The sequence below is a fragment of the Malaclemys terrapin genome, chromosome 3, assembly GCF_027887155.1.
Source record: "Malaclemys terrapin pileata isolate rMalTer1 chromosome 3, rMalTer1.hap1, whole genome shotgun sequence".
NCBI classification, from domain to species: Eukaryota; Metazoa; Chordata; order Testudines; family Emydidae; genus Malaclemys; species Malaclemys terrapin.
This window is the reverse complement of record NC_071507.1, coordinates 153783427-153799143: the sequence shown is the minus strand read 5'-3', so window position 1 is coordinate 153799143 and position 15717 is coordinate 153783427. Positions and strand designations below refer to the sequence as shown.

At 38.2% G+C, this 15717-nt stretch overlaps 1 protein-coding gene across 1 annotated transcript in view; it reads left to right on the top strand.

Moving 5' to 3' along the window:
- COL19A1 (collagen type XIX alpha 1 chain) overlaps positions 1–15717 on the top strand; it is a 312743-nt gene that overhangs the window by 184683 nt on the left and 112343 nt on the right. Inside the window, 1 exon segment of the mRNA XM_054021580.1 lies at positions 14658–14711. Within this exon segment, the coding sequence (XP_053877555.1) occupies positions 14658–14711 (54 nt within the window).

The window sequence follows — 15717 nt, the reverse complement described above, 5'->3', positions numbered from 1 at the left end:
TCCACCAGATAAGGAAGCAACGAGGAGGAGCAAGAAGGACATGTTTCAAGAGGTGCTCCATTCCTCAGATGCCGAAAAACAAGAACAACAGGCGTGAAGACAGACTGTAACTGAAAATTATAAAATAGGCAGGACAAGAAGGAGACCTAGGAGCAAATTGTAATGTGCCAGGAACGGATGATAAAAGTGATGCAGGAGCAAACAGAGGTGTTGAAGTCCCTAATTACACTTCAAGCAGAACACATGCATGCTTGCCCCCCCGACCCCTGCAGCTGATACAGAACTGCTTGTCATGCCCTCCCCAAACTCCTTCCACACATTCCTTGCATCTTCCCGACCTGTCTCAGTACCTCATTCACTCCACCCCTTCGGACAGCTTCCAAAATGATAGCTGGAGTTGCACACAGCTATGAGAGCCTACAACAGGACGCTGCCCTTCACTGTTATCTCCCTTTACACCTTTTTGTGTGTTAATTAGTATTTAATAAAAACAAACTCTCTGAAAGATAATAAATCTTTATTTGTCTGCTACACACAGTGGTTGCTGCTGAAATTAATACACAGTGGCAATTGGAAGATTTGCAGACTACAGGAAGCAATCATCAACATTTTCATGCAAGGCGGCAAGATAACAAAGCATGACAGAATGATTTACAGAAAGACATATTACCGGTGCTCATTATCAAAATGGTTCCGCAAAACCTGATTCAAATAGCCCCCAGTTTTGCCCCTCTAGTAGCCCTGGTGTTTGGCTGCTCGGAATTAGCTGCCAGGCGATCTGCCTCCATGCGCCACCTCAGGGGAAACTTTTCACCCTTAACCTCACAAACATTATGCAGCACACAGCAGGCTGCTATGACCATGGGAATAATATCCTTAGTTAGGTCTAACCTGCCATAAAGGCAGCGCCAGTGAGCTTTTAATCCAACAAATGCACATTATATAGTCATTCTGCACCTGCTGAGCCTATTGTTGAAGCACTCCTTGCTGCTGTCCAGGATTCCAGTGTAAGGCTTCATGAGCCCGGGGAGTAAGGGGTACGCTGGGTCTCCCAGGATCACTATGGGCCATTCAACACCCCCTCATTGGAATCTTCTGGTCTGGAAAGTAAGTTATCTACACATTTGTAAGTCCAGAGTAACTCCATTAAAATTAATATAGCCACTCCAAATTTGCACCTATGTAATAGAGAACATAATTTGACCTATACACTTGTGTGTGTCTGGAGGAGAAGCTGAGAGACTTAATATAAATATCAAGGCAGTACCGTTAGACAGACAGGCTATACAAAAAGTTTACTAAGAAAAAAATCCACAGAAGAGAGAAGTGAAGGCACCAGGATTCTACTCAGAACAGACCTACAGATATGAGAAAAGTGTTGCCTACAATGTAGAGCAAAGAGGAATAACTTCAAAGGAAAATTATTTTTATCTTTCCAGAAGATTTGAGCTCCTAACTGAAGCATGGAGAAAGGAGCCAACACCAATCAAGAAAGAGTTTATTAATCCAAGTGTGTAGAACTCAATTTTTGTTTCTCACCCCACTGTAAGTAATTTACAAGAACTGTCTCATACATTTTCTGGGACATTGCCTCAGTGCCTTCTTGCTAAATAATGTTCAGCACAGTGTAGCAGAGTCAGCTATAGAAGAATTCAGCACATAAATAAATTATATGCATACTCAGAGAATCAGTATTTGTTGATAGTTCAGGTAAATTGAGCTTTGCAATCTCAGATGATATCAAAAGTTTCACCATGAAAGCAATATCAAATACATGATTCAGTTTATACACAAAATAAATGGATAACAGCAGAATTTAGCTCATAGGGTTTCAGTCTTTGATTTCAGTGAAGTAGATTACCAACAACATTCATTCGTTATTAGCTCCGTAGTCATGATTTCAATAATTACATCATCAAATTCTAACCTTTGAAATAAGTGTTTGTTTGACGTCAGTGGGAGTGGATGTTCATATAGAAAATCATACTACAATTTTGTCCTTTATTTGTGCCCCAAGCATATTTTTGACCTTTATATACGTTCTTAAAATATGCAAACTGCACGTTTTGTGAAGAAAAGGATAGCTGAATTCTCAATAGTAACTCAGTACAGCAAAACTAGAATTAATAATTGTTATTATTGTCATATATATCATATATAATATTGTGTTATCAAAGTATGCTAGGCATTGCACAGAAACACAATAGAGAGAGTCTCTTCAAATGATGTCATAAACACACAAAAAAGGGGTGGGAGAGGAAGGATGAGAGTGACAGTATCATAGAATCATAGACTTTAAGGTCAGAAGGGACCATTATGATCATCTAGTCTGACCTCCTGCACAACCCCGGCCAGAGAATTTCACCCACTCACTCCTGTAACAAACCCCTAACCCATGGGTCGGCAGGGAAAGCAGCCTGGCGGGCCGGGCCAGTTTATTTACCTGCTGACGTGGCAGGTTCGCCGATCGCGGCCCCCACTCACCGCGGTTCGCCGTTCCGGGCCAATGGGGGTGGCGGGAAGCTGCGGCCAGCACATCCCTCTCTCGAGCCGCTTCTCGCCGCCCCCATTGGCCCGGGACAGCGAACCCTAGCAAGTGGGTGCGGCGATTGGCCGAACCTGCTGCGTTAGCAGGTAAATAAACTGGCCCGGCCCGCCAGAGTGCTTACCCTGGCGAGCCGCGTGCCAAACGTTGCCGACCCCTGCCCTAACCTATATCTGAGCCACTGAAGTGTTCAAATCATGGTTTAAAGACTTCAAGGTGCAGAGAATCCTCCAGCAAGTGACCCATGCCCCACGCTACAGAGGAAGGCAAAAAAAAAAACCCAGGGCCTCTGCCTATCTGCCTGGGGGGAAATTCCTTCCTGACCCCAAATATGGCGATCAGCTAAACCCTGAGCATGTAGGCAAGACTCACCAGCCAGACACCCAGGAAAGAATTCTCTGTAGTAACTCAGATCCCACCCCATCACAAGCCATTGGGCATATTTACCGCTAAGAGTCAAAGATCAATTAATTGCCAAAATTAGGCAATTCCATCATACTATCCCTTCCATAAACTTATCAAGCTTAGTCTTGAAGCCAGATATGTCTTTTGCCTCCACTACTCCCTTTGGCAGACTATTCCAGAACTTCACTCCTCTGATGTTTAGAAACCTTCATCTAATTTCAAGTCTAAGCTTCCTGATGGCCAGTTTATATCCATTTGTTCTTGTGTCCACACTGGTACTGATCTTAAATAATTTCTCTCCCTCCCTGGTATTTATCCCTCTGATGTATTTATGGAGGGCAATCATATTTCCCCTCAGCCTTCTTTTGGTTAGGTTAAACAAGCCGAGCTCTTTGAGTCTCCCTTCATAAGACAGGTTTTCCATTCCTCGGATCATCCTAGTAGCTCTTCTCTGTACCTGTTCCAGTTTGAATTCATCCTTCTTAAACATGGGAGACCAAAACTGCACACAGTATTCCAGATGAGGTCTCACCAGTGCCTTGTATAATGGTACTAATACCTCCTTATCTCTACTGGAAATACCTCACCTGATGCATCTCAAAACCGCATTAGCTTTTTTCACGGCCATATCACATTGGCGACTCATAGTCATCCTGTGATCAACCAACACTCCGAGGTCCTTCTTCTTCTCTGTTACTTCCAACTGATGCGTCCCCAACTTATAAACAAAATTCTTGTGATTACTCCCTAAATGCATGACCTTGCACTTTTCACTATTAAATTTCATCCTATTACTTTTACTCCAGTTTACAAGGTCATCCAGATCTTCCTGTATGATATCCCAGTCCTTCTCTGTATTGACAATACCTCCCAGCTTTGTGTCATCCGCAAACTTTATTAGCACATTCCCACTTTTTGTGCCAAGCTCAGTAATAAAAAGATTAAATAAGATTGGTCCCAAAACCGATCCCTGAGGAACTCCACTAGTAACTTCCCTCTAACCTGACAGTTCACCTTTCAATATGACCCATTGTAGTCTCTCCTTTAACTGGTTCCTTATCCACCATTCAATTTTCATATTGATCCCCAACTTTTCTAATTTAGCTAATAATTCCCCATGTGGAACCGTATCAAATGCCTTACTGAAATATCATGTGGTTCTGCAGGAAAGCATTTACACCTATTTATGGTTTATTAAATTAGGTGGATGTTTTTGTGGATTTTTAAAATTCCCTTTTGATGATACAGGAGAAATTAGAGTTTTTTTGGAGGGATTAGAATGAAGTGTGGGGAATAGTTTGAAATACAGATTTTGGAAACGTTCTTTGCATAGGGCAAAATGTAGAAAAAGAAAATAGGAGGGCATCACTAAAGGAGCAGAAAGATTTTAGAGGTCCAATCCTAAACAATACTGAGCATTGCCTGCCATTGAAATCAGTAAGAGTTTCAGGTGGTGAGCACCTCCCAGGAATTGGACTGAGAAGAGCACATGCTGTGGGGCCAAGTTTCCAATTGTGTTACAAACTTGAGGCACAGACCATGCTTGCTGAATAGCTCCTTTTGTTGTGCAAATCTTCTGAGTGAACTTACACTCAATTTTACAAACCTGGGCTACTATATTTTTTCATTTAGTTTTGACACACTGTAGTTCAACTTGCTGATCTTAACCAGTATTTCTTCTAATTGTTTTTCCTATGAGAAGAATGAATTACTGCCAGAATTCAAGTTAAAAACCTATGAGCCTAGTTTCTCATTCCATTTGCTCCTTCATTCACATATTTTCTTTCAACCGTTTATTAACTAATTTCTCTCCTCATTTATATCATACCCATCATTTATCACTTTCTTTCCAAGACATACATTCTCTCCCTTTCGCTTTCCCTCCCTCTCTCTCACTCTTCTTCTCCCCGGTACCCCACATTATCCGATTCCTCACTTTCATTGTACAATGGGTAATGGAGATATCTCTCATTATATATACATATAATATATTTAATTCCCTTCCAGTCCATAAAGTCAACTAAAAAGGCATGTGATACCATGGTGAATGGCACAGTAGAAACAGATTGTAAAGGGGTTAAAGCAAGGGTAAGAAAAGCCTTTGGGGAAATAAGCAGTATTCAGCACTAATTGCTATTTTTCTTAGTCATCTTCATCACTGAAAAACAGGATTTCTTTTTGCAAAGCTCTTTACTTACCAGTGACTTATCTGATTTAATTTATTTTTGTTCTGAAAACTATTCAACCAAAATTGCATACTAAATTCCAGGGAAGCATGTTATCATTGATATAAAGCAAATGATGCCAGTATACCATCTTCCCCCAAACAAACTGTTTTTAATGTTTATTGCTATTGACAATCTTCAGATGTTTATATGTTGGTTCACATCCTTTAACTTCTGTCATTTATTTTCTAGAATTGTATGAAATGTCTGAAAGATGCTAATTGAATATGCTTATAAAAAAATCCAACTCAACATGCTAAGAGAGGTGCTTCTAGTAGTCAACAGAACTTTATCACCTAAAAAAAAAAGTTACCCAGCCTTAGTGTGTAAATTGTTATATAGTATCAGCTACCTACTTTTATTACATTTTTTGGTACCTGATGATTTGAACATGATGAATTTCTTTGAGTATGCAGAGGTTGCCATAGAAACTAAATCTCGAAGTAAAAAAGTGAAGATACGAAGCATTACTAATTCTGAAGAAATTATGCTACTAATTATGAAATGAAAAGAAATGCACAGTTCCATTTATTTTTGAGAAGCATGTAATTTAAGCATGTCTAATGTAGTTTTGTAAGAAAGCCTCTAGTGTGGACATACAGTAGACAATAAATCAAACCAAGGAACAAAAAGCTGAAATCATCACAGTGTTTTTGCAAGAACAAGTTCTTCATTTTTCTAAAAACTCATAACATACTTCATTGTATTCCCCAAATTTAGCCTCCTTATCCCTCTTTAATACTTGTACTCAATTTTAAATATAACGACCATGTAATGGATTTCCTTGCTCAAAACAAGCAGTATATTTTCTTTCTTTCTTTGTCATATCATTTTCAATAATCAGGGATATTTTTTAGAACAAATTACAAAAAATAAATTAAAAAGTTCCATGAACTTTTTTCAAATCCTGCAGACAATTATTGCTTTCTGGTTTATATTTTTTAAGTAACTTACAATTTCTAAAAACAGTAGGGAGAGGTTTCTCTTAGAAAAGCAATACTGGGTGACTTTCTCTACACTGAGATTTTATTTTGGGATATCAGGACAGATAATAATGAGGAGATACTGTCATTCCGGGGTCCCAAGTTGGGCATGTATTATATTCTGAGCTGTACTTTTATAATAATTTTCGCTTTCCTAACAGAGTCAAGTTCCCCTACAGCTTTAATATACAATTTTTTATTGTATACCTTTCCCTCACCTTCCATGCGTTGCTTCCTGTGTGTTCCATGTGTTGCTTCCTGTGTGTTCGTACAGTGCCTAGCACAAGGGGGGCCCATTCTGTTTGGGTTCTGGGCATTATTGTTGTATAAATAAAAAATAATTCTAATAATTGTATAGGGTAGGTCTCAACTCCAGCCTGAGCGAAGTGGCAGCAGGCCTCGCTGGTGCTTTTTGAGTCTCGGTGCTGCAGAGCTGGGAGGAGCAAGCAGGCTGCTTGAAGGTAAATGGAGTGGCTTTTTGGGGTGTGGAATTATTCTGTTGTGATATCAAGTAAGAGAGAGGTAATTCTTATGTATCAAGCAAAACTCTTCCTTCACATTTTTCCTTAAGATGTATTTCTCTTTTGAAGCCTTTCTTCACTGACCTCTCTAGAACTTGAAGTTGTTTTACAGTGGACAACAGCTCCAGTATTCTAACTTTAAGCAGGAAATCAAACATGTGTCTCATTTTTGGCAACCTGTCTCTTCCACCGTACGTTGGTAAGAACTCCATGTATCTTTTCTACTTCTGTGGCCTACTGTCCTGCCTGCTTATAGAGCAGGAGGATCAGCCACTCCATTTACCTTCAATCTTTGCTTCACTCCTCCTTTGCCCTCCTGCTGCTTTGCATGTCAGCACAGTTGCTCTGAGATGTGAGTTAGTATTGAGAGGAGAAACTGGAGCAGAGGTAAAGATTAGTAATGTTGCCACAATATACATGCGTGAGAGACATGGAATAGAGACAGATTCTCCATGATGAGGAAAAGAGGATGAGGAAAAAAATCTCAAATGGACGGAGAAAGAGAGTGAGAACTTGAAAGCAAAAACTTTAAAAGATGGGGTCAGATGCCTTAGAGGAGAAAAGGAGAGGAATGATTCAGAACTGAAGGGGAGGAGAAATAGAGAAGTTTGCAGGGGGGAGAAAATTGAAGCACCTGAAGACACTAAAGTGGGAGCAGGCCTGTCATCTTTTCCCATCCTGAAAACACTGGAAAAGGGAGCAGGCCTTTCTGCCTTCCTCTGGAGACTTCAAGGATACAAGAAATGAGGAGTGGGGGCTCGTCCGGGATGGCAACGCCCTCCTCCGACAGGAGGCACCAAGGTTTGTTAGGGAGAGAGGTTAATTTGAAAGGCTTCAGAGAGGTGACATTCCAAAGGTTAAGATGAGCATCCCAACTTGCCTGAAGGCTCCAACTGAAATTGGGTTACCATCATGCTAGGTTCTGTCCATACACTAATAGGAGACAGTCCTTTTCCTGAAGAGCTTACAATTTAAATCACATACAAAAAAAACCTAGGAAATACAATTAAAATTGATTGTGTAGACTCCATTCAACGCCTTGGTGTATATGCATTGTAATAATCTTATCCATCATCACAGAAAAGAACATCTGTTTTCTTTTTGTAACCCTCTGTCTCATTCACTGTCCCTCCTGTACACTGAATGAGGAAGCAGTCCTGTAGAATACATAGTACATAATTGTGTAACAAGGACTGTATCAATAATGCATATGTGCAAAGGGGCTGAATTTAGGTTGCACAAGCAGCCTTAATTCAGCCAGTTCCTAGCTTCTGAATGCTTGACTTTGCTACCTGAATATTCTTTTAAAGTAGTTTTGTTAATGTAATTTCTAGTTGTATTAGAAAACAAATTGAAAGAACAAGCATTCTATCCTATGGAAGCGCATTGATCCCTCCCCCATGTGGTTCTCCCACAGGCCTGATGTAAATATTGAATTGCATTGGGCCTAGTGCCGATCCTTCTGGAATGCCACTAGAAAACTAGAAAACCGGGTGACTGGGCATCGAAGTGGCAGATGTACTTCAGTGTCGAGAAGTGCAAAGTGATGCACATTGGAAAACATAATCCCAACTATACATAGAAAAATTAGCTGATATCACTCAAGAAAGAGATCTTGGAGTCTTCGTGGATAGTTCTCTGAAAACATCTGCTCACTGTGGTGCAGCAATTAAAAAATCTAACAGAATGTCAGGAACCATAAGGAAAGGGATAGATAATAAAATAGAAAATATAATGCCACTATATAAATCTGTGTTATGTCCACCCTTTGAATACTGCATGGAGTTTTGGTTGCCCCATCTCAAAAAAGATGTATTAGAATTTGGAAAGGTGCAGAGAAGAGCAACAAAAATGATTAGGGGGGTGGAACAGCTTCCATTTAAGGAGAGATTAAAAAGACTGGGATTGTGCATTTTAGAAAAGAGATGACTAAGGGGGGATATGACAGAGGTCTAAAAATCATGAATGGTATGTAGAACGTGAATAGGGAAATGCTATTTACCCCTTCACATAACTCATGAACCAGGGGTCACCCAACAAAATTAATAGGCAACATTTTTTTAAAAACAAACAAAAGAAAGTACTACTTCACACAGTGCAGTCAACCTGTGAAACTCATTGCTATGGGATGTGAAGGCAAAAGGTATAAATGAGTTCAAAAAAGAATTAGATAAATTCATAGAGGATAGGTTCATCATTGGGTATAAGGCAAGGTGGTCAGGGATCCAACCTCATGCTTTGGGTGTCCCCAAAGCTCCAACTGCCAGAAGCATAAGGCACTGGCTACTGTCAAAGACAGGATACTGGGCTAGATGGACCATTGGTCTGATGCAGTATGGTCATTCTTATCCTCTTATATGTTGAATTTGGCCTTACAAGCAATCTCTTTCTAAAAAATTGTACACTTACAAAGGTTTTTTTCAAGGTGTCTTACTTTAGCTAGGTCAGCCACTTGACATATTGCTCATTAATCATATATATTAGCTAGAGTAGTTGAGTCTTTAAAACCCAACTGCCTACTCTCTCCATAGGGACTAGTTCTTGTTTTCAAAATGTGATGACATATGCTTTAAGACGCTGCTAATTAGCCCTTTCCCTTGAAAATTCATCCTGACATGTTTCAAGTACATTTTCCCCCTCATACTTCAGTATGGGATCATTAAATTATTAATTCCCTTTCATAAGCCTTGTAGGATTCCCTGCATAATGCTACTTGTTTATATCTTAAAATATTTAATAATCCTGCAGCGTATTCTAGACACTAACGTTACTTGTATTTCTCATGAAGAATTCTGTTCTTAAAGTTGAATAGATTATATTATAATACAGTAGAGAGCTACAGTTGAGATTAATGTTTTTAGTATTTATTAGTATTGCAGTAGTGCCTAACGGCCCCAGTCAGAATTGGACCCTAGTCATGTTGGGCACCGTACAAACACATGAAAAGACACGCACCATCTCTGCTCTGAAGAGTTTACATTCTGATTTAAGACAAAACTTGACAGCTTTGATAAACTAGAGGAACAAGTACAATAAGTTCACAAGGGTACATTCTCTTGCTGTGTGCACAACCTGAGAGTTCTGAAGCATATAATATGTTGGTTGGTTGGTTGGTTTTTTGGTGTTTTTTTTTCTTTTGCCTGTGACCTACCAATCACTAGTTGGCTGACTAATTGGCGACAAAAGTGGGTCTTCAGTAAGAGAAGAAAGCGAAATGCAAATTATTCCAGGGAAGGCATTCCATGAATAAAGGGAGGTATGGACGTAAACTTTACATAGTTACTTCATAGATAACGTTCACTACATTGATTACTAACAAAAATATATGTCAGTACCAACAACATGCCAGCAAAAATTTCAGTTACAATTCTTTGTGAATTATTTTATATTATTTAATGGAGATTGATCTGGATAGTGGTATATAGTCAGTTAGTATCATGCCTTCCTTTCTTCTAATTTAGCTTACAGAATATTGGATATTTCGTTTTAGTTAGGAACAGCAAGTTTACGGTGATTTTTCTTAATTTCTCATATGAGCAGTTCCATAATCCAGATATTAACACTCTTGTGAATGTAACTACTCGGTGAAAATTGTGAATTTCACTCTAAATGTAACATTTGCTAGATAATGACGGGTATATGGAGTATTGTGCTAAGCAACTTTTTATTGTGAGCCCAGATATAGTCTGGTGCCCCCATGCAGGGAAGTTAGGGGGCAAAAAGCAACCTTTTACTCCCTTGTGCCAACAATCTGCATTGTGACCAGCACTGCAGAGAGGAGATAAGCTTCCCTATGGCTGCTAATTCCTTCTTCCACATGGGTAGGTGAGGAGTGGATAGGCTCTTGGCACTCCCACCCACGCAATAAGCAAGATAGCACACAAGGGGATCTTTGCTTCTCCCTTCTGGAATGAAAGAGGGACTAGGAAGCAGATTATGATTGAGTCACAATCTGTTTCTGCTCTGATCCTGGAGAAAAGACTTACCCCAGGGCCTGGGAGAAAGCTTGTAATTTATTTTGAAAAAGAGCTCTTTTATTGATTTAAGATAATCTTTTTATAATTATTCTTTTCCCCCAAACATTGAAATCATTTTCCATTCAGTACAATTTTTTCTTGCTTAGGCTTTCAGATGGTCATAGAAGGATTTAAACAACAATTATAGATTAATTATAACAGTATAACAGTTTTAAGAAAAGTCTTGTATCTGTTGGGGAGGCAGGGGAGACTGATTTTTATGCCCCCAGGAATGGCTACTTCTTCATTTCAGAAATAAATTCTGAAAGTATTTTTGTAAAGCAGTGGTGTGCGTACATTATGAGTGACTTAATATTATTGCTTTCTTTTAATGGTCTTAATGTCTTAAAGGCTCTCTATGTTTATAGTTCTTCTGAGCTGAGAGTAGTGATAAAATTCATTGTTTTTATTGCACATTGTTTATTAAAAAAAACAACCCAATTTGATTAAAATTTTTCACGTTAATGAACATGTGTGTTCACTTTTATGAACTCTGTAAAGAAAACTAATTTTTAAAAAAATCAGTTATAAAAGGAAATAGAAAAAAATGAATATTTGGAAACAAGCACTTGACAAATGTAAACTTTGCATTCCTAGAATATTTCCCCTGGTATTATTATTTTCATCTCCTTCCAGTCCTTTAACGTTGAGTGTACTTGCAGATGTTCTTGTAGCCATATAGTCTCTTGTACACTTGACATAAACCATTGTCTGTTAAACTAGTTGTAGGAGAAAGTATACTTTTGGTCTCAGTGGGCAGTGACTAATGAATGGCAAAGTAAAAACAGAACCAAAAAAGCTATTTCTCTTTCAGATTTTTTCATGTAAATGATTTCAAAAAGGTTTGCCACCCGCTCATGTTTTAATTTTGCAACATCCATCATAAATTATATTTCAGCTCATATGTAAAAAAAAAGAAACATTTAGCTCCCAGAATATTCTGTTTTTTTCCTATGTAATTAACACTCCATTCACAGTTGTGTATGTCAATCAAAACCCTGCCTTCTTTCCTTTAACACTTCCTTGATACTTTGTTTAGACTGTTCTAAGTGTCATCCTCAATACACCCTATATACATACAAACAGGAACAGGGCCATGCTTTAAAGAAGATGACAGTATGTTGGTCCTAATAACTCAGAAGAGCTATTTAAAAAGATGATCCATTATATAGTTATTTTGTATTTAGGCCATCATATTTCTGTCTATATTCTTTGGGGATACAGATGATTACTGTTTTTCAAATAAAGCTGGTAAACATTAGCTTATATTTACAGTTGTAAAGTACAGATAAGCCCAAACAAAACCACAGATCTCTACACCCCTGAACTTCCAGGAAATTTGGAACCAGATTGGAACCTAGTCCCTAACCTTTTGAAATTTTAGGAAAGTTTTAGATCTGGACTCAAATCCAAATGCTACTTCTCAGGCCCATCTCTATATATCATTTATCATGTATTTAAATAATCTATTCAGTTATGTGATATTCTAGCAATGTCAATTTGTGACACTCATTCAGAGTCTATAAGGATTTTCATTTTGAAAATTTTTGAACGTTTTTGGAATAATGTTCCTATTTTGCTCCTGCAAAAAAACACATTTGTATGTACACATGCAAAATGGCATGCACAAATAAAATATTTTCTGGCTAAATCAGGTACTTACAAATAAATTGGAAGTTGTTAACTTCTACCTTTTAGCATGTATATTTACGCTTTATCCAGGGGCAAAAGTGGGTTTTATAGCCACAAATGTGTGTATTTTTGCCATAGCAACTTGACATTAGTTGTCAGCAGTTATTGTGTCTAAAAAATACTACAAATTTAAATTTTACAATCAAGATTTAAGCTTGTAAGTTATTTCATTTTTAGCCTGTTTGTCAAAAACAGAATTACTGCATTTGCTCACTCGGGGTATATCTACACTACAGGGGGGAGTCGATTTAAGATATGCAAATTTAGCTACGTGAATAGCGTAGCTGAATTCGACGTATCGCAGCCGACTTACCCCGTTGTGAGGACGGCGGCAAAATCGACTTCTGCGGCTTTCTGTTGGCGGCGCTTACTACCACCTCCGCTGGTGGAGTAAGAGCGCCGATTCGGGGATCGATTGTCGCGTCCCAACGGGACGCGATAAATCGATCCCCGAGAGGTCGATTTCTACCCACCGATTCAGGCGGGTAGTATAGACCTAGCCTCAGAGCCTGCCCTCTGTCTATTGAAGTTAGTAGAAATACCCCCATTGACTTGGATCAGGCCTTAGTTAGGTATTTGTGTGATTGTCATTTACAGGCAGAAATGCATGTTTTATACACAGAGGTAGTAACTGCATAAACAGGGAGCATTTTTGCAAATCAAGTGCTGTATCCCTTCTCACTCCTCACCCTCCAAAAATCGACATCGCCTTTGTAAGAGACAGGAATGCATGCACTCTAAAAAACTTCTGTTGGGTTAACTTCTTCCTCAATTTCTCCTATGCATCCCCATTGATTTTGAGGCAACATTTGGCTAAATTATTGCTGGTGTATGTACAGAATGCAAGGAAAAGCATTGGTGGCCTTAGTTTTTGAACTCCTGTGAATTAAATAATAATTCTGAGCCTTTTTTTACCTTCATTTATGTCTGCAGTAACCTTGCTGAAGTCACTGAAAGGTGGATGTATATCAGAAAGCAGCATATGTTTTTTTGTGTTTCAGAATAAAAAGTTACCAATAATAAGAACATATCATAGACTAATTGGGGTTTTGTATAAAAAATAGGTGAAATATTGAGGTTAGCTAGTGTCTATTGCAAATAGAAAAAAAATCACTGTTAAGTTTTGATATTATGGATAAATATTATTGAAATTCATACTGGTCTTAATACTCATTCACAGCTTACACTGCAATGGCTCCAGCTCATAAATGTGTACTGAGAAAAATGCTTGAAACACAACTAAACTCTTTCCATATAAAGGATCAATAATACAAAATCTACACTATTGCCATTCCACATTCATAGCATAAATCTTAATGGTTCTAAAGCAGTTTAGAATAACACATCAAAGTGAGATTAATCTTAATGGGTCATTGACATGATTTCAGTTTCAACCACAACACTATTAGCTTGTTAGTAACATAGGACTATGGGGGAAGAAACCCCAAGGAATCAAACCTCAAAAATAGCTCTAATTAAATGTTATCAGTTTGACTTAAATCAACAAAGATTTTCCTCTCAATCAGCCATAAAGAAACCTTTGATTATAAGCTAAGTAATGGTGTGTTAGCCTAACAATTCAAGACCATATGTGAAATACATAAACTTTGAAATGATACCAGTAGACGTATGACTAGTCAAAGATTTTAGTCCACTCTCTTCCGGTCTTGGATTCCTGTATAACTGCTTAGCTCTTGAAATTGAGGTTTAGCTGTTTGTGAATCTGAGTAGGTGACAAATGACTTAAGTAATGGAGATCAATAAGTAAGACACACATATTTCAGTTCACTAGTGACACAGCTGAAAATCAGCTTTGAGAAATAGGGTTCTGGGCATATGTTAAATTGGTTATGTTCAACCTGTACAATTATTATATTGCTTATGGTGACAGCTGCATTATAGTTTTACATCCCAGACCATTGAACGATCAAATAAAATGTAATTTATTTGGACATTGTCAAGATGATGGGTTTGTTATATGTTACTTCCCTATCAATATGCTTTCACTCTTGAAACCTAGCTGGAAAAATGTGCCAGTAAAAATTATTGTGATGCAAATACATTATTTCCCATAGTTATTAAGAACTTTTCTAAGGCAATAAGTTCTTATCGATGCTGCAATAAATGGTAAAAAGTATTTCCACTTTGGATAGCTTTTGATCTTTTTGTTAATAAACAGTACAATCTTGCTTTTACAGATTATTTTATTCCAAATCAATCCTCAGATGTAATATTTATGAATGTCTGGGTTTTGTTGTTGTTGTTTCCAGGGAAGGCGAGGTAAACCGGGACTCCCTGGTAAACCAGGATCACCAGGACCTCCGGTGAGTAACCAGCAAGGAAACTGGGAAATTCTCACTTCAGTCAAGAACTGCTGTATACTTTGTTAGCATTTTTGTAGCAGCTTACCCGAGGATAGCTTTAAATGAACACAATGGATCTTTGTTCTCTCTGCAATATCAGGCAGTTACAACTTCCAATCTTTCGATAGAACAAAGGTAAAGAATTGGATCTCAAATAAGAGAGGCTACAAAGCTCAGTGCAGTAGGGAAAAAACAAGATCCCAAACTGCTGTCTAACAGTTCAGAGAGGGGCTGGCTGAAAATGCTAACTATGGATATTGTGCATTCATTCAGTTTACCAAATGTATGATGCTGTATTTAAGATCTGATCATTTCTTTCTCAGAGGGATAATTTGAAAGATGAAGGACTGTGTGATGAGCTTGCCAACTGAATGGTGTAGAGGATTATACCCAATACTGGATTGAGCACTCAACTGTAGATCAAATGAGTTTACAGAAGAATTAAAAAGATTAAGAAATACAAAACTATATGAAAGGGTTTATAATATGCAGCACTAAAGGTTTTAGCTCACATCTGAGAGTTTGGGTTTTAATAAAGATACATTATTTGGAATTTGAGCTCAGGCTTGGATTTGGCTTGCTTCAGGGCTTCTCTGGGCAGTAACGAATGTGATCTTTGAGAGAATAAGATTTGATAAGAGTTGTGACATTATATACTATTTACTATATTGTAAAAATGCCATCACACACAAATGCATGAAAAGTGTTAAGAGCTAGGTGTGTAGTTCTTAATAAGGTAAACTTATAATCAACGAGTTGAAAGGTTATTTTCTTAAAGTGTATTTGTCTTGTGAAACTCACTGTCTGCAAGCAGTTCTTCAACTGTTTCACTCTATGGATCACTCTATAAAATATAAATCCACCATTGGACGACTGCCTCTTGCCCTACTGCACAGTTTTCATAATGTTCCATTCTGTGACTCATCAGGAAGGACTCTGTGAACAAAAGCCATAGTTTGAGAATCCC